Below are 24,606 nucleotides of genomic sequence, written 5' to 3'. Positions count from 1 at the left end.
TCTTTTTTTTAGTAGGGAAAAAAGTTCAATGAAACTTTTCAAATCTCTCCCGACTACCACTGCTGTTCTATTCAGCCTCCAGTCAATGTTGTGTTATGGCTTCAACTGTGGATTCTCCTGTGGACAAACCAGGAACAGCAACTATATTTACTGAAAAAGTCTCATAATATTCCCTTTGAAAATTCTTGAGCTTCACAAGGTCGCCCAATGAGGAAGCGCCGGCATATGGGCCATATGTTCGAAACCCCTGTTGGAAATAGTTCAGCAGTTGTGAGACAGCATTTCTGGGTAGTGGATGGATACATTTTGTCAATTTATTACAATTGAGTCGCATCAAATTCTGCCTGCATTTGAGCCGAAATGTATGTCCCATCTCGGCAAGCAGATCCATGGCTCACTGACAAGCTGACATATTGTTTTCCCAGGCGACTGTAGATTTATTTCATACTAATAGAAGTGAGCCATAATTTATTTTTATGCTTCAGGAAAACTAACCCTGTTTATTTAATGGTTTTCCAGATGTCACTTTCCACAATGCCTACAGATAATACAACATCAAAAAAACTTAAAGTCAAGTAAATGAGAATAGAAAAACCTTTATATTTTTGAATGCACTAACAACTGGACATTGGCACTGATGTATAATTTGTAGATATGGCTTCTCTAAAAGTGCACTTCAGACAGCAACTGAATAATGCTTCTTTATTAAGCAGCTAAACAGTACTGCTGGGTGTCTCAATAGGATTCCCTTTTTTTGGAGGTGAGGTTTGGCACCTACCCATTGTACTTACTAATAGTTGGACGCGCTCTCGGGAAATGTGCAGTCATTTTGACTTCATTCAGCTGACACACACTGGTCCATTACTACTCCTGGATCAAAGCGCTGAGTGTACCTTTACATCATGGCAAGTTCAAGTATTCATGGAAATGTGAACGCTAACTCGAGTACTACAATCCTTTTATCCTTTCAGACAAATGAGAGAAATGTCTGTTGAGATGATTCTGTTATCGTTATACAACACACTAATGCTTTTCAGTCAGAAAGAATCAGGACTTTGCCATGTTTTAGGCTCTGTAGTCATTATAGTTTTTTCTGTGTTTGACTGTTTGCTTGAGTTTTCGTCCAGTTTGAATTCAAACACTTTTAGCTCTAACGTCTACATTTTTAAAAATTTTATGATTAATGTAAATAAGTGATGACAAACCCTTCAAAAATGTTGTACGTAGCAATACATTGACACAATAGCTAAAATAAAAGTTAATTCTGTAATAAAAAAATGTAAATGTTTGATCATGGTTATCGTAAATATTTCAAAGTATTTAACTGTTATTTGTTTTGAAAATCTTTTTGTGGTATTTGGTGCACTGTCTTTATGTGTCCTGATTTGAGTTTTCCTGTTCCTCACCTTTATAGCATTTACCTTTTCGAAACATCACAGATGATGTGGTAAGATCGGACAACGGTTTTTTTGGTTTGCCTGTCTACACCTTGCAAGAAGTAATGCATGAAGTGGTGTTAAGATTAGTCTCCATTGTTGTCTCAATTGGGATTCATTATCACAGAGAAGAAACCTCTTTCCTCATAAACATCTTTCTTGACTCTGAATTTAGCTCCAGGTAGTCCTTTGTTTAACATGTGTCAACCAGAGGCCTGCACTACGAAGCTATATTTTCTCTTATTGAGGTAACTTCAGGGTAAACACTGGGTTTTCCATCCTACGATGCGCGTTCACGTCTTACTCAATTTCCATGGTGACTTGTGAGATCAACAAGTATATAAGCATCATCTTCTGACCGAACAGATCGCTTGGAAAATGGTCTGCCCCAGTCAGATCGCACACCACCCCTTTCATGTGAGCACACACTAATCGAGTTTGGAAAACCCTGTGTTCAATTACTGACTTATTAACCAGCTTTGTAGTACCAATTATACGGATTGCAAATGACTGGGGAAGTCAATCCAGGTAACTGAGAGATATCCCAGCTATCTTGATCCCTTTTCGTAGTACAGGCCCCCAACGTTACCTGTTTGAGCTGTATTTATTCCATTCACTCTAACTATAGTTTTCTAACTCAGTAAATGGCTAATTGGTTGTTTACCCTTGTAGTAACCATTTAAACATACTCATAATCTAACACTGCTTTTGTTCATTTCACCTAAGCTCTAAAGAGTCCAATATTGCATCCCCTGTATTCACACTGCTTTCTCTGTTTCCTCCATAGCTGGACAGATTTGCCAGTATCCGGATTCCGGGTAGTAAAAAGGAGCGGCCACCCTTAACGCAAGCTAAAAACAACAGTAACGATTGGTCCTCTTCGTCGTCCCTCAACTCTCATCACTTCGAAGAAAAAGAGATCTTGGCTCTGTTTGAAAAGATGATGGTATGTTCCTCTGTTGTTACCATGAAATATCAAACTCTTTTCATAAGTAAACAGGGTCGACTTGTGAAGCCTCCATCTGACAGAAGGGCACAGAGGGAGTGAGTAGTAATGGTGTGGATCACAGCGAGGAGAAGCAATGAATCTAACAAAGGCATCTCCTAAAATTCAAATATCTTTTGATCACATATGAATGAATATTGCAAGTAAAAATACACCAAATGAACAAAGGAATAATAAACATCTGAAATCTAATAGCCATGTAATGTGTGTGATTGACACCTGCATTTAATCTGAGACTTGCTTATATTTAAATATGCACTCGGTTCCCAGACTGATTGAAACTTGATTGATGCGACCGTTATCCTCGCTAATGATAACATCAGCCTAGTTGAGTGAAAAGTTAATTCTGTTTTTTACAAAAAAATGCACATAAATTTCCCAATTCTTCATAATTGGGCTCCACAGATTTTTGATTTTGACAGCATGCACCCGAGATTGGATGGCCGTTTTGTTTCTTTTTTTTTTTTTTTTTTTTTTTTTGGCAAAACCTTCTAATATTCCATCCCAACCTTGGCTGACGAAGTTCTAATGAACTGATAATGATGTGAAAATTCTCAGCTTTCTCACAGCTCTTACAGAGCATTTTGGTTCGTGGCTTCTTGGAATTCCTAAAAATTCTGCCAGTGTTTTGGCTTTAATTGCAATGACGTGACTCACTGCGAGTTTCCGCACATGCATTTAGAACCTCATCAGATAGTGCCAGACTGAACAGCGCTGTAGAGAAACTTTTGCAGATAATCACACCTACTATTTGTTTGCCTCAACAGCATAGCAGCAAGAAAACTAATAAGTTGCTTGTTGTGGCGAGGCCTGCCAAAAGGAGCAGCCAAATAGAAACGAAACATGTTAAAAGTACTTTTACAAGTATTTTTCTAATATAACAAGTGTTCAAATTGGACATGTTTTAAATCCCTACTTATTAACAATGCAGACCAGCACCCTGATGGTAAGAACTAGATTTGAGCTCAGGGAGCTTGAGACTCTGGAGCGTCGACTGACTCTCACTGGTGTTGCACTGTTAAGATATCTTTTTATTGCATTAAGATTTAAAAGAATGGGCAATTGACATAGTGCACCTTTTTTTTTCTCAGTGACTTGCTTTTACATCTAGGTTGTTTTTTCTTTTTCTTTTTTTTTTTTTTTGTGAATCAGTTTCCTCGTCGCGTCTTCAACATTGATCTAAATTCCTGGGGCCAGGTTTGGGAGATCATAATGCATATATTTTAGATGAGTGGGTAAGGATGCAAAATTATATTGATACTTTCAAACAAAGCTAACTTTGCTACAACTTAATGAAAATGCAATCAGAGTTAGGAAAACTCCAGTGCCATTGCCAATGTCCTTTTGCTGTGGAGAGAGAGAGAGGAAAAAAAAAAAAAGAACATTGCGGATTCATCCCATTTCTTTCATTTTCTTTTCAGGAGGACATGAACTTGAATGAGGACAAAAAGACTCCTTTGAGGGACAAGGACCTGAACACAAAGCGAGAAATGGTCCTCCAGTACATTTTTACTGCCTCCAAAACTGTGAGTTTGCAGATGTGTACATGTGTTTGCCTCAATTTTGCTTCAAGTTAGTTGCCATCCAACTTTTTAAGTTTGAGTTATTGTGTGGAAAATTAATATCTGCGCCTCAATGTCATATTTCAAATCTAATTTTCCCTTCCTCTTATTCATCTTCGTATTGAGTCATGTGGGTTCTTGTCTGTTTGAACCAGGAGATGCATTAAATCGGGAACTAAAGGCTCCATACAGATTTGAAGTGTGTCCACACATGCTTTCAGTTCTGCTGTTTGTGTCCCTCTGAGGACGTTACAGGGTACTGGGATCTGTAAAAAAAAAAAACGTATAGAGGGTGGAAACATCTTATAGAGTAGTCATTAAACTGCAAGAACTTCATAATTTTAAAAATATGGTGGTTAAATGCAAATATCTACTTGTGTTGATGCTTTTACTGGGTCCTCACACTTGCTGTGTTGGTGTCTCTCTTCTCCACCCGTTTCTTTTAGATTTGTTAAGTCTTAAACATTTGTCACTTAAAAGGTCTTGAGCTATAGCATTTTCTTTTAGCCAGTAATGCGTCACAGCTTGAGCTGTTGACGCTTTAGAATAATGGCAGTTCACAGCTCAGAGGGGTAACGTTGGGTATTGATTCGTAATAACATTTTTTTAATGCTGGAAGGTGGTTGATTATATTGAGAGTTTGCTATCATGGTTGATTGGTCCTTCGTCAAAGTTTCAGCAATGAGCCCTAAGCTTTTCTTTTCCTCCTTCCCAAAGCAGACGGATAGATCGAGGGTTATAAAACTGTCAGTGTTTGAAGAAAAACAATTAAATCTTCAAAGAAATGGGAACTTTAGTTTCTTTTACCCCAAAGAAGGTTGAAGAGAGGGCTGCAATTTGCAGGTGATACTCCATTAAATATTTAACCCACAGCATGCTCATGATTAATACGACTTTAGTCTGCGACTCTTCGTTTGAATAATGATGAAAACAGAACCTACTTGAGGTTCTTGTGTTTGTAGATTTCAGATTAACAAGAACTTGAGAAAGCCCCCTTTCAGAGGCACCCCTAAGGTGTTTTTTTTGTTTTGTTTTGTTTTTTGTTTTGTTGGTTTCACCCTGACAGAAGCTTGGGAAAACAGTTTTTTCTGTTCATATGATCACAGCTTAAGGGTTCTTTCTGAGGGTTTTAGTCAAAATTAAATCAACTGTTAATATCACACACAATTTAATTCTCATGTTGTATTTTTTTTTATTGCATGGTCCCTTTCTACAATGACGAGTGTGAAACATTTTTGATTTTTTCTGGTGTTTCTTTACTTTTGTGCTGTTGGAACTTTAGCTTCGTTTAACACTGTCATCTAAAACCTCAAGTCATTGTATGTAAACGACTTCCTGCTAACAGTCAGCTCATATTTGGCTCATATATTTGATAAAATCCATAAATGACAACTTCACTATTCTTTTTTCAACAATATGATTCGACATTATTCAAAAGCAATATTATTTGAGATAATTTACGATCAGCTCACATAGTTTACTGTTTCAGAGGTCAATTTTTGTGACTGCTTGCACTTTGCATCGAAATGTGCATATATAGGTGATAACTAGCTAACGGTGGCTTTTCAGTCTTTTTTCTTGAGCATCAGCTGATCTCAAAAATAGCACAAAAGGTTTGGAAGCTTCATGATTTGAATAAAAAAGACAACAGTTTTACTGACTTCTTAGGAATAAGTGTTATACCATCTGTTTATTTTGTCACATCTGGCAGAAGCATGCATTTGTGGGATGAGCAGCAGGGATGAGTATTTGGTTGATGAAAATCTTCTCTCAGTGCTTTTCTTTGCTGTGGGTTTTTGTTTGCCGGACCTGGTAATTGAAGTCTGAACAAACGAGACATATTGGCAACTTAACAAACAAGATCCAGAGCGGCGTGTGGGAGAACCGGACACAGCTACCGCAGCCTGGCATCTCCTCTTATTCACGGCAGCAGTTTGATCACACGCTGTTGTGGGACGGTATCTCATCCTTCAACCAGAATTTATTGCGAGTCAGCCCACGTGGTTGTGCTGGTCACCTAACAGCGTATCCAAGCTGATCACACAAGACTTTTAGGGATTTGAGGGTAGGACTGCTGGCAGGCGGCTCGGTTCTCTCCACTCCCAGATTCTGGAGGGAGTCACTTATAATCCCCGCTCTGTGTGGTTGTGCCCTCTCATCTGGTCGGACATAGTTTTATTACCGACTGTGAGGGGAACAAATGGGTTCAAGCAAGTTGCAGTAAAGCATCTCATCACTCTGCATTGAGATGTGCCAATCGGACGGCCGACTGTCAACACGCTGGGTTCAGAACAAGAGTCTTTACAAATGATGAAGAGAAGCTATTCTAGTATTGGTAAGGAAAGTTTTACAAAAAAAATTGTGGACTCAACTCGTAAACTCAGCAATGTTTGCAACAAATAATTAACACCCCCCCCCAAAAAAAAAAACCAACAACAAAAAAAACAAAAATGGTATTTGGTTTGTTATACTTAGAGTGCACTAAATATTTGTGTATCTATTAATACTGGCCAGTAGCATTATAACTAGTATTGTTTGTCTACTAAGACTTTGCTCTGAGTTCTTCGGACCTGCTGGTATACAGTACATTAGGGTTAGAAGTGTCTTGAGAATAAAAAAGGTGACTCTCCCATGCGTACAATTAATGTTAAGAAGGATAGTCAAGTAATAGTTTTGACATGTCATGTTAGATATATCCAGTGGTGGGCACAGCTAACCAAAAAGTTAGCTTCGATAATCGTTCTTCCGCTAACTGAAAAGTTAGCTTTGATAACGCTAAACCGATAAACTGCTAAAAGATTTAGCTGAAGCTAACAATAACCGCTAACCGCCTCACCCACAGCCGCTGCAGGCTCTGCAACAGGCCTAACAACAACAGAGGAACGCACTGAGCGCGGAAGCGCCGCGCACGGAGTTACTGATCGCCTCCCATGTTAACCTTTCTGACTGCCCGCACACAACGCGCAGGGGAGGCGCCGCACGCGCCGCGGCTCGCGCTCTGCAGCGCGCCCGCTCCGTTCTATTTTTCACGCGAGCCGCGAGTGCCGAGAGCACCATTTGTCGAGCTGGATCAAGCAGATCGGACCAGACAGGAAGTCGGAAACAGAAAAGGCTGGAGGATCCGGTCAATTTTCAAAATAAAATAAGTGAAATGACGATTAGTTACGGACGGTGTTGCTCGTCCATCTATAATGTTTCACTTGAGTCTAATCACAAGAGAGACACACACACACAAACAGACATACGCACGTAGGCACCCAATCAAACAAAAACACACACACACACACACACACACACACACTGAGCGACAGAGATTCACGTGATGCAGAAAAAAAGAGGACAGGAGGAGAAAACGGCGGAATCTTGAGTTCCGGGGATTTCTGACAGTTTTTGAATCGTTTCAATAGGACAAACGGATCGGGAGTTATATACATTACAAAATCCATGTTTTTTCGAAACAATTTTCGGCGTTTTTTTAACCGCAGAGAAGAGACTTTTCATTACTTTGCACAGTAACGGAAGCACGTACGAGAGGCGTTCAAGTACCCTCGGAAACTATAGTCAACCTACATTGGCTCCCAGAGCTACCACTACGCTAATGTGTAAATTTAGCGGAAGGTAATTAGTCCGCTAATGTTTTACAAAGTTAGCTGAACAGCTAATCCGCTAATGAAAATGTTAGCTTCCCTAATTAGCGGTTAGCTGATTAGCGGACTGCGCCGCCACTGGATATATCCATTGATTTGTTGAATTTTATCCCAGTCCGTTTTGGGTCTTGTCAGCTCCTTTTCAAAAATGTTACTGTCTGAATGCAAAACTTTTCTGAAACAAGCTCGCAAAATCAACAGTGTTTTTAGTCGATTGTTGTCCTGTAAGCTGTTTATGAATGGCATCAAGAAAAGGTTTGTTGTATTGAGAAGTAGACCTTAATAAGAATAGCTTCGGCATTATATTTCTAACTAAATTGGTTCATTCTCTTAGCACGTTTAATAACATGTTCAGTTTTCTGAACAACCTACCAATAAATATTTAATGAAGTGCTGTTGAAAAAAATGTAAATATCAGCATTTTTTGTTTTAGTGTTTTATTTATTTTTTTATTTATTTTCACATGCCCTGTGTTGCTGAATAAATATGTCAATAGATGTGAAATATTCATCTACCTTAGATGAGGTTGGATTGTCTGTGGGTGTATAAATTATGGTTGAACTAGTTCTATATTTTGTTGTCATTCAACTATTATTATGACCAGCATTACTTTTCTTTATTTTTACAGTTGACCATTTCCTTCATTTGTTCTTGTATGTATAAGAGCACCTGTCAGGGATAACACAATCCATTTTCTTGGCACATCCTTTTCAACCACCTCTCTGCTTTGCCAATTAACCTTTAATACTGCATTCCAAATTGATGCATGTCCCTTGCTGACATCGTCAACTGTGTTTCTACCTTGTGAATTTAGTAGATTGCTTTGTAAGAAAACAATTTTCTTGCATGTTGTTACAGAAACGGAAGGCTGGCCTTTGACCATGTGTTATGTAGCAGGAGTTGTCTTGAAATAACAACTCTACTTTTTGAATACCCTGGTGTTGATTTGTTTGTAGAATTATCACGATGTGGGAAATTGTGGTTTTCCTAAACAACGAATCACTGGTGGTCTTTTGTGCAACATCTGCTGCGAATCAGGTCTGTATCTTAGGGATGTTTTTTTTTTTTTGTCTTAAAGTTTCAAAATAAGCACAGAATTTGATAATAAAACATTCAGTTAATTAAGAAAGCCCATTGGAGCATGCATAAGTAGTGTGTTGGAGATTCGCACTGGCCCTCTGATGCAACCTGAATGTGAGTCTGAGCCATAGCTGGCATCTGAATTCCATCCAATGTCATATGATGAGGGGCAAATTGAATTGAAAGAGGTTACTGACAGGTCCATGGCTCCTTCAGTGCTCGCAGAGAACAAACAGCCACTAAAACTTATTTGATGAGAAAGTTCAGACATATTGTCCATGAACAGTGCACCGTTTCTGTGCTGTGGTGGAAGGCTAAAGAGATCCTGAGGAGCAAACAGACTAGTCATCATCACTCCTCACCAAAATTGCTTTTGGGGGCAGGTGCCGATTGAGCTACAGGACGAAAATGGAGGAAGGCTGATACTTACTGCACCCTTGACGGTTTGGTGTGCGCCCGGTATTCGTGAAATTGCCGACGCTGTTCCACATACTCAGTGCTGAGCAAGAGGAATATCAGAGAAAAGAATGGCAATCAACGGCCCGTGTGTAAATACAGGAAAACGGGCGTGATTAAGACATGATGGCATGCTTGCTAGGGATGGGGTGAGAGCCCCTATATACCCCAGAAGAGAGACTGCTTTGATATGTCTTGTCCTGTTAAGCCAGAACCAAGAGAGGGCGAAGTTCACACCGAAGATCGTCAGATCTTCAGTTATTACTGTCTCACCGAATCTACTCCAGATTTGCCGATTGCCATTTTCAAGCGTATTTCTCTTCGACTCCCCCAATCCATGTGGGACAGCAGAGCTGAATATGATTATAGAAATATAAATGTAGCTGCTCTCTTGAGTCTCAGTGTAGATTGGAGTTACAGATGTCAAATAAGAGAGCTGGGCAGAAACTGTACCAGCCTTAAGGGAGCATTTGATCCTCGCGACAGTGATACAGGACAAGCACCACAACCTCTGATGAATCAAGAATCAAGCTCTGATGTTCTCAGAAGTCTGTCAGTATTTCACTAGAAGTGTTTTGGTGCTGTTTTGTGAAGCCACTAAAAGGTTTTTTTTTTTTTTTTTTTTTAATGCATGTAGGTGCAAGTTTAGGAGAAGCTCCTGAATTATGAATATAAAACTGAAGATGGACTGTGTATTAAGTATTTAATGCAAATTCATTCACATCGGAGTTGTTCTCTTACTCGTTCGTGTGATTTCACATATTGTTCACCAGACAAAGTAATTTTGAACCCAGTTTTGTGTGGAAGGGCATGTTTTTCAGAAGATTTTATTTATTTGCTGTGTGGTGTGGTGTCATTGAAAAATACATAAGAGTTTTTAAAAATGAATCATTTGCTCAAATCTTACAGAAAGCTACATCTAGAGCTTGCTCCTATGCATGGAATTTCATCTCATTACCTCGTCCTCATGGGAATTTGGAAAGGTTTAACAGACAGACATGATTTATTTAAAAAATTCAATCATTATATTTCATAAAATAGTAGATACAGGTCGCATATGATCACTCTGCCCTTCTGTGCTCTCTTCATCATTGATCACATGCTTAAAAACAGCTCCACGGTCACTATGTATTTTTTTTTTTTCATTTTTGTATTTTTATAGTCTCAAACCAGCGTCCCTCTCATTTCTTTTTTCTTCGTTTTTCTTTAACATCATGCAGACTTACACCACTGGAGTGAGTTGTTGACACGGAGATGCTGTCATGTTTTATTGATATACCTGCACTACTGCAGCACACTTGAGCTGCTGCTGATTGATTAGGACTGGGTTTGAGAACACAGTGAATATACCTCCCCATACTTTTCGTTGCAAAAGTCTTCTGACTTGCATCCAAATTTACTGAAGTTAAAGTTCAGCGAGTTTCTCCTCGCTCCAGTGTTGCACCATATATTTGAGTTTTGCACTTTTGACCATGTATGGATTTATTTTTCTGCTAGGATATTGCTGTTTCAAAAACCAACACTGGGAAGGGAACAAGTGCATTAAAAAATAGTTGTTTATTTTTCAAATGTCACATTTTCTGAGAAGAAAAATTTTCTGTATCATTAAATGCATTAATTCTATTTTTCAGATTATTAAAATGTCACCATCCTGATCGCAGATCATCAGCAATCAACCATGTCTGAAATTCCCAAACTTTCACCTGTGCTGTTGCTTATATTCCCCTCCAATCATGATATTTGAACAGATTTTTCCAGGATAAGTCAAAAGCTGTTGCTCCTGACTGCATTTGGCAGATTTTTGAGATTTCTTCTTTCTTCCTTTCTTTCCAGGGTAGCTTGCGGAGCAGCCATCAGATATCTCCACTGGAATTCCTGAGTGAGCTGAAGTCAGGGGTGATGGATGAACGTCTGTTTGCCTGCCTCGACTCACTGCGAGTGTCCCTCACCAGCAATCCTGTCAGGTATTGTACAAGATTACGACGGTGGATGTAGACCTGCTCCCCTCAGTTCAGTGGAATTGAATTCAGTTGTTTCCTTTGTAATATTTTCTTTTCTTCAATAGCTACACGGCTTAAATATTTGCACCGTCATTTCTTTAATTCAAAGAATCAACTTGAAGCTTGTTGCAGATGACAACCTTAGCATTGTTTAAACCTCAGACATTGTCGTTATCCGTGAACCTTCCTCAGCAGTAATCCCATGCTTTCTACTAGTACGAATCGGCCCTGACTTGTGGGAAGGCATTCTGTCTGCCACTATTTTTGGATGTTGATCAGTGTCACTGTTTTGGCATTGATGCAAGCAACTCTCACGCTTCTCTTCTATCCAATGATTGCACCCTGCGAGCAGGTGTTTACTGATTTATGTGCTCTGCTGTTGACTTTTATCCGACTGAAACTGACAAACCTGCTGCAAAGTTGGGTTCTCCTCGCAGCCTTGAACTCTCACTGTTCAATGCTCGCCGCTTACTCCTAAATAGCCTTTGCACCTCTGCTGCTTTAGCTCTCGCTCCGTTTTTGTCAAGAAAGGCCACAGTGTTACCCCACAGGAGCAGCAAGGCTACAACATGTAATTGTATTAAATGGATTTGATAAATGGATCTGACAAAGAAGTGGAAATTGGTTTTTGATATTATATTAAAGCTGACCTTCAGGTTTAAAGCTGAAAATATATTTATTCTTTTATCATTTTAGCCACACGACCATGCAAAGTTGAACATTCTTCTTCTTGGTACCAATGTGTAAAAAGAATTAAAAAAAAAAAAAGAGAGATGCTCTTTTCTCTCCTGCACCTACCACCCATGAGCTCCATACACAGCTTTTAAACCCCATACCGAGATCATGACTTCGCGTTGGACTGTGTCAACGCAGTTCTGTTATATTAATGTGTTTACTACCAGGTTGTACTTTTCAGTATTGATGCACTGAATTATATCCCATTGGCTTTCATTTCATCTTTGTCCACAACAACAGTGCGATGAATATCCAACAGATTTCAGCGTAATGCCTCCGAGCACTTTAAAAACACAGCCGATTTGCCTCAAACGGAGAGGAAGACAAAGGAACTCACTGACAGTGTTAAATAGTTATTGCAAAATATGAATTTATGGCTTCGCACTTTGCTGGATTGCAGTCAATATAATGAAGTAAAGTAAGGATGAAAAAGGCGACATTTTGTTCAAACATTAAAATATAAGGGAATGAGTGCTATACATTTTGTTAAACTGAAATAGCATCAACATATATAAGATCCACTAGGATACTCAAAACGTGATTTATTTAAGACTGAACAAATGCGAATGATTGTGATAGATTTTATCTTTAAAGTCAGTGGATGTGTGCAGGTATTTTCAGCGATTTACGCTTTTACACTTCTAGTGTGACCCAAGATAATTAGTTTGCTCAGAATTCTACATTTACAAATGATAATTTTTAGTTTTATTCAAGGCTGTGTGAGGTGAGGATTGCATTGGCATTGAACACGTGAAACAGGGGAAACACAACTGTTTATTTTTTGATCTGGATAACTCGTGTGCAGTGCCACGCAATCTCAAGCGAAAAGTCGATATCAGTTTGCCTTGCAGCGTGTATTTTTTGCTGTTGCATTAGATATTACGTAACCCAGAGGTCATGAGTCAACCTTTATGAGTCAGTGATCTATAAAGCATACTCAAGTACTATGGAACTCTGTTTGGTACAAATTTCTTGAATAATTGCATCTTCACATCATGTTTTTTTGATCTGACAGTTTCTTTTGGGACATCACGAGGTCCCTGCTGGGGACGAATCAAAACTATCCCCTCACTAAAATTATTTCAAAGTATTGGAGGATTTTTTTTTTCCCATTTTAAACGATATTTTCTTGAAATTACATACATGTGATGTTTCATTCTTTGTGTTGTTAAGATATTTCTGTTGGACTGAATATCCCCACAAAGTCTCTGTAATGATGATTCTCTAAACAATGAAAGATGTGGTTGAGCTGGTTTGGTGAAGTATGAGGGAGACATAGCGATATAAGGAAAGGATGCTAAGGATGGAGATGCCAAGAAAGAGGACACGATGAAAACTCACGAGAAATTTCATAGTTACAGTGACATAAACTAACAGAGATTAGTGGAAGTAGATGATTTTTTTTTTCCTTCCCCCAAACTAAAGTCGCTGCTGGTGACTTTTGGAGACGTTGTTGGAATCATTTCTTTCTCATTATTTGAACTGACCTCTTTTCTTCGGTCCATATGTCCCACGTTGTTTCTCCTTCACTCTGAGAGCCTTCCTGATGTCAGATAACTTGTTATGCCCAATACAGCATATTAAAAGCTAATTTTTTATTTCTGCTTCGTAAGCGATTTGTCGGAGTGCGACGTCGTGCCGTGCAGCGCCGTCTGGGAACCTTGGAGGCGTTCTCCTGAGACCAGGAGTCAAGCTACCTTAGCTGTGAAGTTAGCCAGATAAGACTCATCATTTTTCTCTTTGATTTATGACTGTTTTTGTTCTTCAAGGAGGGAAGATATTTTATATTTTTATGTATTTTATAGTCTCATCCCTCTGGTCATCATGGCTTTCATGCCTGCATTGCTTTTTTGCATCAGTCTGTGGTGACCTATGTTGTATGTTTCAACATTTAGTTTCAGTTTATTCGACTCCAACAGCCGCTGTGACAATTTCAGGACCTGTTTGTGCAGCACAGCGGCTGTTTTTGAAGAAAATGGCTAAATTGATAAAATGAGAGTTGCAGATGGATTTCTGTGGCTTTGTTGTGGCCGAGAATGACTGTGGCCTAGGTAGGAGAATAGGCTGGACAATTTTTTTTTTAGGTCCAGGTATTGAAGTGTCCTTGGGCCACACACTGAATCCCAAGTTGCACTCTGCATGCCCGTCGTGTGTGAGAGGCCAATGAGTCACCACGTAAACCCTGTTGAGACTTCTAAAGCGGTATAAACGCACTACAAAGGTTAAGCCCACGATTGCATTTTTTTATCCATTGCTCTTTTTTTTTCTGTGGTTTAATAGTGAGGGTAAAATATCCTGAGCCAATCAAACCTTTTTGGGCATTTTTAATGCTGATAAATTCTGCAAAATGCCCTGAAGCTGTGTAGCTTGGGTCTGTGACCTTTGAGAACTGATGATAACTCAGGATTGGTTTAAATCCGTCTGGGTTTCTGACGCGCCACATGTTTATGTTGCTAAATGACTCATGACGGCAACAGCGTTAACTGGCAGTCCTCAGACCGAGATCGAGGCTGCAGTTTCTGAGCACTGACAAAAATAGTGGAAACTCGTTTCATATAAGTTTTGCGTAGCACAGCTCTCATCACTGAGGACATTCAGGCAGAGAATGTGATTGAAGTTTTCTCATTTGGGATGTGGGAGGGGTGCCAGATGTTAGGAACTAATGAAACCCAAGGGCTGCCAGAGCATGCTAGATTAGCAAACAGAATATCAAATACTTTAATCATTTTAGGGTGTAGACAGACAGCATGTCAAATACGAACCACTTAACTGCAGAAGCATAAAGCTACAGAGAGACTGTGCAGAAAGTGGGAGGTATTTCATCTCTGTGTGGGTTGCCCTCGACAAGGACAGCAGGAATCTGGACAAAATTCAAATGGCGTCCTTTGTAGTCCTTCATGTTTTTTACACCATGACAATTTCTCGCAGTGATTTACCGAATACAAAAGAAAACATGATAAACAATGTCAACTCCGGACCGTAAAAGAAGATTGCTCTTGAATAGCTTCATTAATCTTGCAGGAATATATCCAACTTCAGTTTTTTGTCTTTTATACACGTTTTAAGTCCTTTTTTTTTTTTTTTTTTTTTTTTTTTTTTTTTTGAGTATGTAACGTGACAAAACTTTCTGTCTCGCCTGCTCTGATATGGTGTTTTACAGCATTGTCATTTGTCAAGAAAGAAAGTAGAACCAGGCTTTTGTTTCCTGTCAAGAAAATATTTTATTCAGAAGCATGATTGAGTAGAAGAGTACTTTATTATTGTGTTTTTGACAGGATAATATTAATTTTTGTGGCCCTTCTGACTCTCTAATACAGTAAAATAATAGTGATTTAGTCTTTTACTTGTAGCTAAAAGTGATACACACAGCTGTGATCACCTCACCTCAGCCCAGTTGATACAGACAGACAGTTATGGCTGCATAGACTGTTTGAGTACCTAGATATGTGCTTCAGCTAAGCTTTAGTGGTTCTTGCATTCAGCATTAGGATTCAGTTCTTTACATTGTGGCCGTTAATACCTGCCAATTCCAGTTCTTCAAAAACGGTCCTCTCAAAGTGAGTCGTGTGTCTGAACACAACTGACACGTTACGTAAAACCGCGAGAATGCCTTGCTTTATTTGTCCCAGCCCAGCTCCCCCTGACCTTCAAAAGAATTTAAAGGCGCACACCTTTGATGAATTATTGTCTGAGTCTGATTGTTCTTGCTCTTCAAGATGACACTTTTCTCCAGGCGTTGTAGAAAGCTATTGCTTTGTCACTTTCTGGCCTCTGAGATCTTCGAAATGCATAAAAGCTAAAAACTTCAAAAAGCCTTTTGAAACATGACTCACGTCACCACTATCCCACTTTTCCCTCATATGTTTCATGGCGAACGTCTTTGAAATGGGTTTGCAGCAGAACCTGACAGTGTAGGCGTGTTGGTTTCCTCCTCTATAATCCCTAGTATAGCATATATCAGCTGATTATTTTCTTTGCTCTCTGCCTCACCTATTGATGATGAAAAACTAGCGCGTAGTTGCTACCGAGCAATGCATTTCAATGAAGCTCTTGTCAAGATCGTCAACCTTCCTACTCTATAACCAGAATGGCCCGGGCCATGGCCTCAGTCAGGAGTGCAGACTAAATTGATTTCTTTTCTCAAATATGCGAGCTTCATTTCTTAGCTACCTTGGCAGCAGCCTTCCCTGTCTTCATCAGCAAGGCTGCTACAGTTTTTGTCAACGTCCCTCATTTTCCTGACCCTGCCACACACACACACTCTCGCACATGCGCGTATCAGTCATTTATCCTGAAGGTGTTGAAACCTCCACTGCTTCTCTGAGTTTTGCATCATGTTCGTGGAGGCCAGTTCACTAAGTTGTAAAACTGAAACACATCGAAAATTCATCATTCATTACCGGTTTGCACGTTTTAAGTTGCATAAAATTCCACATCCTAACATTCGACAATGACGCACTGAGCATTTTTGTTGTGCTTATAAGTGTAATGACTGATTCACTTCATACGTTCAGCTGAAGCTGCATTAGTTGGAGGTCAAATTGTGGGGACTGAAGGTTATTTTTCTCTTTGTGTCAATCAGCCACTATTTTCAACTGCAAATGCTCCTGTCTGGATGATGAAGTTTGTTATGGTCCTGCAGAACTCGGCATAAACATCTGTTTTTGAAAGAAACAAATTGATAGAACAGTGACAATGATGGGAAGCAAAAGAAAAAAAAAAAGAAAAAAGGCTGAGGTAAACTACCGACATGCAGACAGCAGCAGATTGATCTTATGAAGTTAAATGAATGTATAAGCAGTGCAACAAATCCATCACAGGCATAGTCGGGAAATAGATATTTTGCAAAAGCTGAAAGCCAGAGAGACGCGGCAGCTGAATTCAGGAATTGCAATGACATTAGCAGAAGAGTAATCAGTTCCTGGCTCCTTGCTGTCAGATGTACTGGCTCTACGGCATCGTGGGTATTTCATAACCCTTTCCCACTGCAACTAGCGGGTCGACCCGTGTTTTCGACCCACTGATAATTGCCTTTTGAGTCCTTTCACATTGCCTGCAGACCTGGATTTAAACCGCCTGCTGGCGATGTCCCGCGTTGATGACATCATCAGCACGATGGAGCAAAGTGAAAGTAAACAACGCAGCGGAACACAGTCCCCGTTACCTGTCGACGAATCTCCTCTTCCCCACAGATCCAGAGGAGCTCTCTGGTCTCACTATCTTGCCGATACTGGGTCGTCTTGACGAAGGAAATCTCACGCTGTGTCCAGAAACAACAAATAGCGCGCTAACGTAGCCACGCTGCGTTGACGTCATCACGTAAATTGCCGCGTCGAATCGTGTCTGCCTTTCACACTCCCTTTCGCCCCACCCACTAAAAGCCGATAGTAGCCGACCCGCTAAAAACCTGTGTCGATTGCAGGGTTGAACGACCCGGGTCTAAATGCCGATTAAACCCTTTCACACTGCCATGAGGAGCCGATTATTATTGGGTTTAAACGGGTTTTTTGGCCGGTGGGAAAGGGGCTTTATTAACCGTAGCCAAATGGGTCTGGGTCACACATGTGCAAAGAAAATATTTCCACCAGCATCCCGAACTGTCAATACATGTCTCCACATTTAAGCAGAAACTGTAACTGATCAGACTGGACACAGTTTTTCCGACGTTTTTTATTTGTTTTTTTTATTTATTTATTTTTTTTATTTTCTCTTTTTAATCAAAGTGTTTTTTAACCTCACACTAATTTTAAGTTGACATTTTCTCATTCAGCTGACAGACTCGTGCTCTCTCTGGACTGCTTCTCTAGCTGTGGAGTTAAAGGTTCAACATGTTGGTCTTTGGGATTCTTAATGGTCTTTGCTCCTGATGGTCTTTGTCTTTTTTGATGAATCCACCCATACTCCTCCAACTGCAGACGTTATACCTCAAGTGCCGGACCCAAGGACTGCTGCTTACATTTTGTGGAAACACTTCACTTGGTTGTTTGTGAAAATCTTGGTAGCTCAGCTTCTGACACCACCTTGTTGAGCACCATCAATTTTATTTAATCAACTTTTTTTTTTCCTAATTTTAACGCTCAATTTGAACTTCAGTAGTTCTTATCGGGATGAATGTTTCAAGTCATTAATTTTGAAAATAGACATTTGAGTGTGAGCAAGCAAAATAAAGTAAAGGCTTTTATCTTAGAATTCTTAAGTGTATTTTCCTGATACAAAAATTGGACTTCATTGTTATTCTTGACTACACAACAAAAGTATAACAGATCAACTCCTGGCAAACGCTACCTATGCTGCTTTTCAGATAACAGCTCCTCATTTTATCTTGTCACCTTGAGAGTTTCTTTACATTTGATGCTGGAAGGCATGCAGTTTGTTGATTAGAGCAGCCGAGTGAATGCTAATGCCGGGAGACAGTATTCAGGCTCAGTCAGGAGGGGAGGTACAGTCGCTCACAATCTCACTCAGGCTGACTTTGCCTATTTTCTGCATACTTAAAGGCTTTTCAGTCAAAGTCACAAGGTAACACTTGTTCTTGTTTGCCCTTCTTATCTGAATCACAATAAAACATTCTCTATGAAAGTCGTTGTGGCTTATTGGTCCCGTTCAGTCGTCAAGTTGTAAGTGAAACCTTGAGTCTGTAGAATGTGTTTTCTCTGTAATAAGGTTCTGTGATTCAGTGACTTTCTGTTCTGATTCTACGATTCAATCAGTCTTACAATGGCTTCTGGGTGTCTGTTCCTGTGTTTGACTTTAAACTATCTTGTGCACACGTCACCACACAGGGTTTGATTTTGAAGAGTTCAATTCATTACTTGCTCTTTATATTTCCCATGCTTGAAGTGAAGTCTTTACCAAGATTTGACTGTATGTTTGTCATATTCTCCTTACTGTAGGTCATATCGAAGTGTGAGTGAGAGGGCCACAATGTCTGTGCACTTGTTTTAAAGTCTTTTTTGACTTAATCATTTACAGCCGAGGCGTCAAACATAAGGCCTGTGGGCCAAAGCTGGACAGCAGGAGACTTCAATCCACCAAGCAAAAATAAATTACAAAAAAAAAAAATAGAAACAATATAACACCGAAATCTTGTTGAGCAAACCAGCCCGATGAATGCAACATTTTTAATTCATTTTTTTTCTTTTAATTTCACCAGCATTTATCATTAAAATTGTCAGAATTCCTGGTAGTAAATGCTTGGTTTTTGTGAAAATATCTTCTTTGAATTCATTTTATATATTCTGAGCAACAACAAAGATTAACCTTTAAAGTTGTTATTGCACTATTTTACCAGTTGGGCCACTCAAGATGAAATTCGGCTGTTTGTGGCCTCTGAACTAAAATGTGTTGGACAGTAATTTAATAGGCAATCAATTTTTTTTTTTTTAAATTGACTTCACTACCTGTAATGCCAATCTGGTGTGGTAGTAATAGTAATACATTTTATTTATCAGCTTCTTTCAGGACACCCAAGGTCACTGTGCAGCTTAAAAAAATGTTAAAAACATAAGTAGCGATTAAAAAAGATTCAGGCATCATCAGTGACATATTTTGACTTTGCAAACTCTCAGTAATTGCTTTCATGTAACATGTTTTCTGAAGGACACTTCTGTCACTGTTCTTGATTTGAAATAAAAAAAAAAAACAATCCAGTCCTGAGAGTTTTAGTTTTGAAATATATAGAAAGACTGAATTGTATAATATAATTTAAAAGCAGTGATTCAACAGTGAGTGCAGAATATGTTTTTAATATGCCTGTTGAATAAATTTTTGTAAGTAATTATTCAGTTACGCATTTTTATGAGTAGATGTTTTAATTTTCATGAAGGTTATTCAGTTGAACTGTAGCTGGGCTTGTTTTAACGTTCTTTTGTTATCCAAAGAAAAATATCTTCACTGAATCGAAGCCAAAGTAAACCACCATGGTAACGACAACCTTCCTTTAAATAAATCACTTTTAAAGCCTTTGGTAATTTGATATTTTAACCATCACTTTTGAAGAGTGCGGTTTGGCTTCAGGAATTGATTCTTTTTTTTTTCCCCTCACACACTCAACGTCACAGTTTCAAAGGACAGCACCTAGACTAGATGGAAAGAACTGTGCCCTTTCAAAGGAAAATAAATCTATATTATACGTTGGTCCAGAGCTTTTGTAATAACTCTTTAATCACAGGCCACATTCTCTGTGATCCACCAAAGGCACCTTCTCCATAAGATGTCTAAAATCAACTTCCACATAAAGAGCAGCAGGAAAATTTGATCTACCCACAGCTTCTCTTCTTTTCTGTGACAGCGAGGTGTGAACTTTCCTAACGTCCTTTGGAGAGATTCAGCTCAAATGTCACTTGCTTCAAGCATGACTGAGAATTTAATTTGTCCTCGGGCAATACGCTTATTTTTTCCTCCATTATTATTGTTTTCTGTTGTTTTCCTCTGAAGTTTCTTCATTGCATCGTGGATGCTTTTTTTGACTTTGACTTTGTTTTGTCTGTTCGCAACTATGCTTGTGACGTTATCGCGCAGATTATTGAAAATGTTTATATACAACATCATTAATATAAATTATTAAAATATTTGATCTCAGATTTTCCTGGGATTATTAAAGTGATATTTTTATTTCTGATGTTGTGCTTCTTTTAGAATTGAGTGAAATTCAATCGATTACTTGTATGAGCTTGTCTGAAGCTTTTTTTGTTGCATGCCTACTGGTGTTTGCTGCTGCCCGAGTTTCTTTTCAGCTTCGAGAATTGAATCCTACATGTGTTTTTTCTGTCTTCAAACTTTCCTTGGAGGTTGATGAGTATGAAATTGTTGCTGTCAGTTGTCAGTCTGACACTGTTGTTATTGATTTGCTGTTTGTTATTTCAGTTGGGTGCAGAGCTTTGGGCATGAGGGTCTTGGACTGCTGCTGGACATTTTGGAGAGACTGCTCCACAAGAAACAGTAAGTTTACACACACGTGTGTATTCTGGCCAAAACTAATACCCATCTGACTGCAACGCAGTAATCACAAATCAACACCCGTACTAATTATAGTCAATTAAAATGCACTCATAATTGGTGGTGCAGTCAGCTGTAGTTTCCCATCTGTGCAAATATTAGTTCCCTCAACCATTTATCTGAATATTGATTCAGAAGCAAGCATTTTCAAACACCTTGCATACATTGAACACAGTATTGTTTTGATTCTTTATATTGGAGAACAATCGATGGTCATTTGACTTTTCTGTGTACCCAGGCAAGACAGGATTGATAAAAAGAATCAGCATAAAGTTGTCCAGTGTCTGAAGGCCTCCATGAACAATAAGGTAAGTGTTTCTTTTTGTCAGTAAACCTGTGTGTTGTGTTGGTAAGTTTTGTTGACCACTTAAGCCTTGATCTATCTTGAAGAGACATGAAACATGCCTTGTATTTGAACCCTCCACACCATTATAGCTGTGCTTTTTGTGTCGTAACTGTGTCCAGTAGTCTTGTGGCATCTTGATGGTCAGAATGTTAATGGTCATTGACTTATGTGTCAAAAACGTTTCCCCTTCAAAAAGCTTGAGTGACTTCAGACTTTTTCTTTGCTTTTTTATTTTTAAATATGACTCTGTACCCTTCAAACGCTATCGTTTTTTTTTTTTTTTTCAATCTAATTAGACACCAGGGATTTTATTAATAAAGGGGAATATGAGCAATGAAGCAGAATAACATTGTGACTTTATAAAGCCAATTGAACTCAGTTTTACTACTGTTTGGCACCGTTTGACACTTGTATAGAAAGTGAATATTCCTGACCCGTAAGACGTGTCCTATCTGTAATTAGCATTTTCTGGTGTCTCTGAAAATATAAAGGAGTGCAGTGAAGAAAGACCGAAAAAAACATGACTTAATTAGCTGTTCGTTGTTTGTGTACTAATGAACTACAAGCACAGATTAGTAGCCATAAATTCAAACAATAATGTTTTGGTTGTGTGTGGAAATAACATCTCAAGCAGTGGTCTACAGTAAATCCTCTTATAGTAGCCAGGGCTTTTATTTGTCTCAACTGTAGCAGGCACCAGGCTTTTAATGAAAGGAGGCATGTTTAAGAGAGAGGCTTATATTTAAAATTTTTCAAAAAGAGCAGAAAGATCTTTTGTGTCAGTTTGAACTCAGTAAAATGTACTGACCCCATTTATTTAAAACAAGTATCAAACAGTACTAAAACAGTAATAAACAGTAGTGCAGTTCAGAGCTGGGTGATATATCGAATTAATGTGATTTGATTTTTTTCAATCGACGTGAAAAAAATTAAATCCCATCGAGTTTAATGTTTTCTGTCCCTCCGCCATTTTTACCGGATGCGTGTAATACACACAGTCGCCATACCAGGAGGACTGGCGCTGTAGCACAGACTACAGTCAGCATTCTCTTACAAATGAGAAAAGTTATATCTTCCTGCACCCAGCTGGGGACGGAGAATGCACGGTCCTACCCGGCGCGAAAGAACGCTGTCAATACAAAAAAAAAAAAAAAAAAAAGCTTATATTGGGAGGCGGCTTTTATGAGCTTTCTTCAAAGACGCACCCGGTCATTAAAGGAGACGAGTTTTTAATGGAATGCAGGTCATTATTAGAGGATTTACAGTAGTTTAAAAAGAATCAGCGATTTATTTATTATGCAATGTAATTTGACAAAAACAGTTTTACCGTTTGAAGAGTAATCTCAAGTGTAAAAGGCAATTGAGTATCAAAGTCCTCTTTTCTTTCTGATCATGTAGAAAACTTGAGTGAAGTGCAAGCTGTGGCTCAAAGAGATTGCATGTATTCTCCTCAATGTTCTCAGGTGGTATATATGGTATAGTGACAAATAAACAACTTAGTCTTTTATGTTCTGTTTCCTTTGAAATCAGCTTGATGCAACATCAGTCTACATACCGTCTTCCACTGCTTCGCGTGGAGAGATCCGCGTCCTTTCTGTCCTTATATCAGAGAAGTTGATTATACCCCATGTGCTCTCTGTCCCATCATAAAGAAATCCCACAGGTGCTGCAGGTGTTACACATACTTCGACACAATACGTGCACAAATCAAAGTTGGCAGCAAACGCGACAGCCAGTGATTAAGTCTCAGCAAAAACCCTCACATGTAACACTCCAGTTGTGACACAATTATTGTTGTGTGTATGGTACACTGCAAGAAAAAATTGCAAGGTGAGACTGAGCTATTGGTTTTACACTTCGAGTTGATCAAAAATAAAAGGCCTTTTTCTCAAGATGGCAGTCGGCCCCTGATGCGTCTGCAAACACCTCCATTCTGGACTGGAATTTGCATACATTTTGCATAGTTTGTTGAACTTTGCACTTTGTTTCTTTTCGCTAACCTAACTTAAAAAAAGGATAAACTCAGACAGTGATTCAGTGATGAAATGATGCCATTAAAAGCGGGTAGACAATAATATTGACTCTGCGCCCAGGCCTAAGCACTTGTAAATGTGTTCTGTTGAAGTAGCTTCATTTTATAATGCTTCAGCTTTTCCTCCTCATGTCCTGTTAGTCCACAAGTAGATCCAGGCAGGGGGGGGGATCTCGCCACATGGAGCTAAAACCCAGCGGAGACGGATATACAGCCCCTCTGGCACAAAGTGTGCTGTAAGGTCTCTTGTAATCCTGCGTCTCAACAGGCGCCAGACGCCAGCATTTACCCGTAGGCTCCTCTGTCAGTCCAGACCTTTCCCTGGCTAGAAAGGCATCTTGGGACGGAAGGTACCCACAATGCCAAGAAGACAGGTGTTCTCTGCCAGCTGTCAGTGCAAGCCTTTTCTTCTTCTGCCTCTCTGTGTCAAGTCACACACTTGCATATTTTGTATTGTCTGTCGCCAAAGGCATAATAATGTAATACTAAAAATTACCACGCTGTGAAATTGTTCTTTGAACCGCTCAGCTGCATCAAGAAAACCTTCCTCAGTAAACAGAGAATCTCGCTTTTTCGTTAGTCACTTAACAAAATGCGTGTGCAGTGCTTCATTTGTGGCGTTAATTCTTCAGGAATGTGTTTGATGTGGAAAAATCAGCCTAAAATCTTCTTTACCTCCTTGAATAAACAGAGAAGCGATGCTGTTAATACTTTGTGAGTTCCAGGAAATCATGAATCAGTAACTTTTACATTTGTTTTGAATGTACTGTGATCAGCCATAACATAAGTGAAACACCCTGCTCATCTCTGTCTCAGCACCTGTTTTATGGGGATAGGGGGATATCTGTGAAGTCATGTATTGTTCTAAAATAGAAAAGATCAGACACACTCGGCAGTGGTCCATTTGTAAATTTGATGCAATGTGGCAGCCCTTTATTTCTTATGTGGAATGTCTGACTGCACCATCCAGCTTATGAATGGAGCATAGCGCTGCTCAGGTGTACTTCTCTCAAAATTATCTTTGTTTTGTTTGCTATTTATTTTTTAGAAATTTGTTAATTTGTATTTGCTTCTCTTTACTTTTAGTTTAGTTTTTTCTCACCTGCTTTATCTTTTTTCTTTCTTGAAGTGGGGGAAATTTCTGTACATCTATGTGTATATATCATAAATGTTAAATTTTTCACTCTGTGTTTAAACAATGTAATAAAAGAATCAGGTTCAAAATCAGGGACCATGTAAAATGCTTTGATCAGATATGGTCAAGGTAATACATTTTTGTGTTTTTCTTTTTAATGTGACGTGGTACGCC

At 39.1% G+C, this 24,606-nt stretch overlaps 1 protein-coding gene across 1 annotated transcript in view; it reads left to right on the top strand.

The window, feature by feature from the left end:
- LOC115391784 (protein diaphanous homolog 3-like) overlaps window positions 1-24,606 on the top strand; it is a 162,235-nt gene that overhangs the window by 2,682 nt on the left and 134,947 nt on the right. Inside the window, exons 2-6 of the mRNA XM_030096137.1 lie at window positions 2,224-2,382; window positions 3,864-3,968; window positions 11,021-11,151; window positions 20,788-20,862; window positions 21,158-21,227. Coding sequence (XP_029951997.1) covers window positions 2,224-2,382; window positions 3,864-3,968; window positions 11,021-11,151; window positions 20,788-20,862; window positions 21,158-21,227 — 540 coding nt within the window. The remainder of the gene's footprint in view (window positions 1-2,223; window positions 2,383-3,863; window positions 3,969-11,020; window positions 11,152-20,787; window positions 20,863-21,157; window positions 21,228-24,606) is intronic.

The sequence above is a fragment of the Salarias fasciatus genome, chromosome 1 (assembly GCF_902148845.1).
Source record: "Salarias fasciatus chromosome 1, fSalaFa1.1, whole genome shotgun sequence".
NCBI classification, from domain to species: Eukaryota; Metazoa; Chordata; class Actinopteri; order Blenniiformes; family Blenniidae; genus Salarias; species Salarias fasciatus.
The sequence above is the reverse complement of the archived record's forward strand: the minus strand, read 5'-3'. Positions and strand labels throughout refer to the sequence as shown.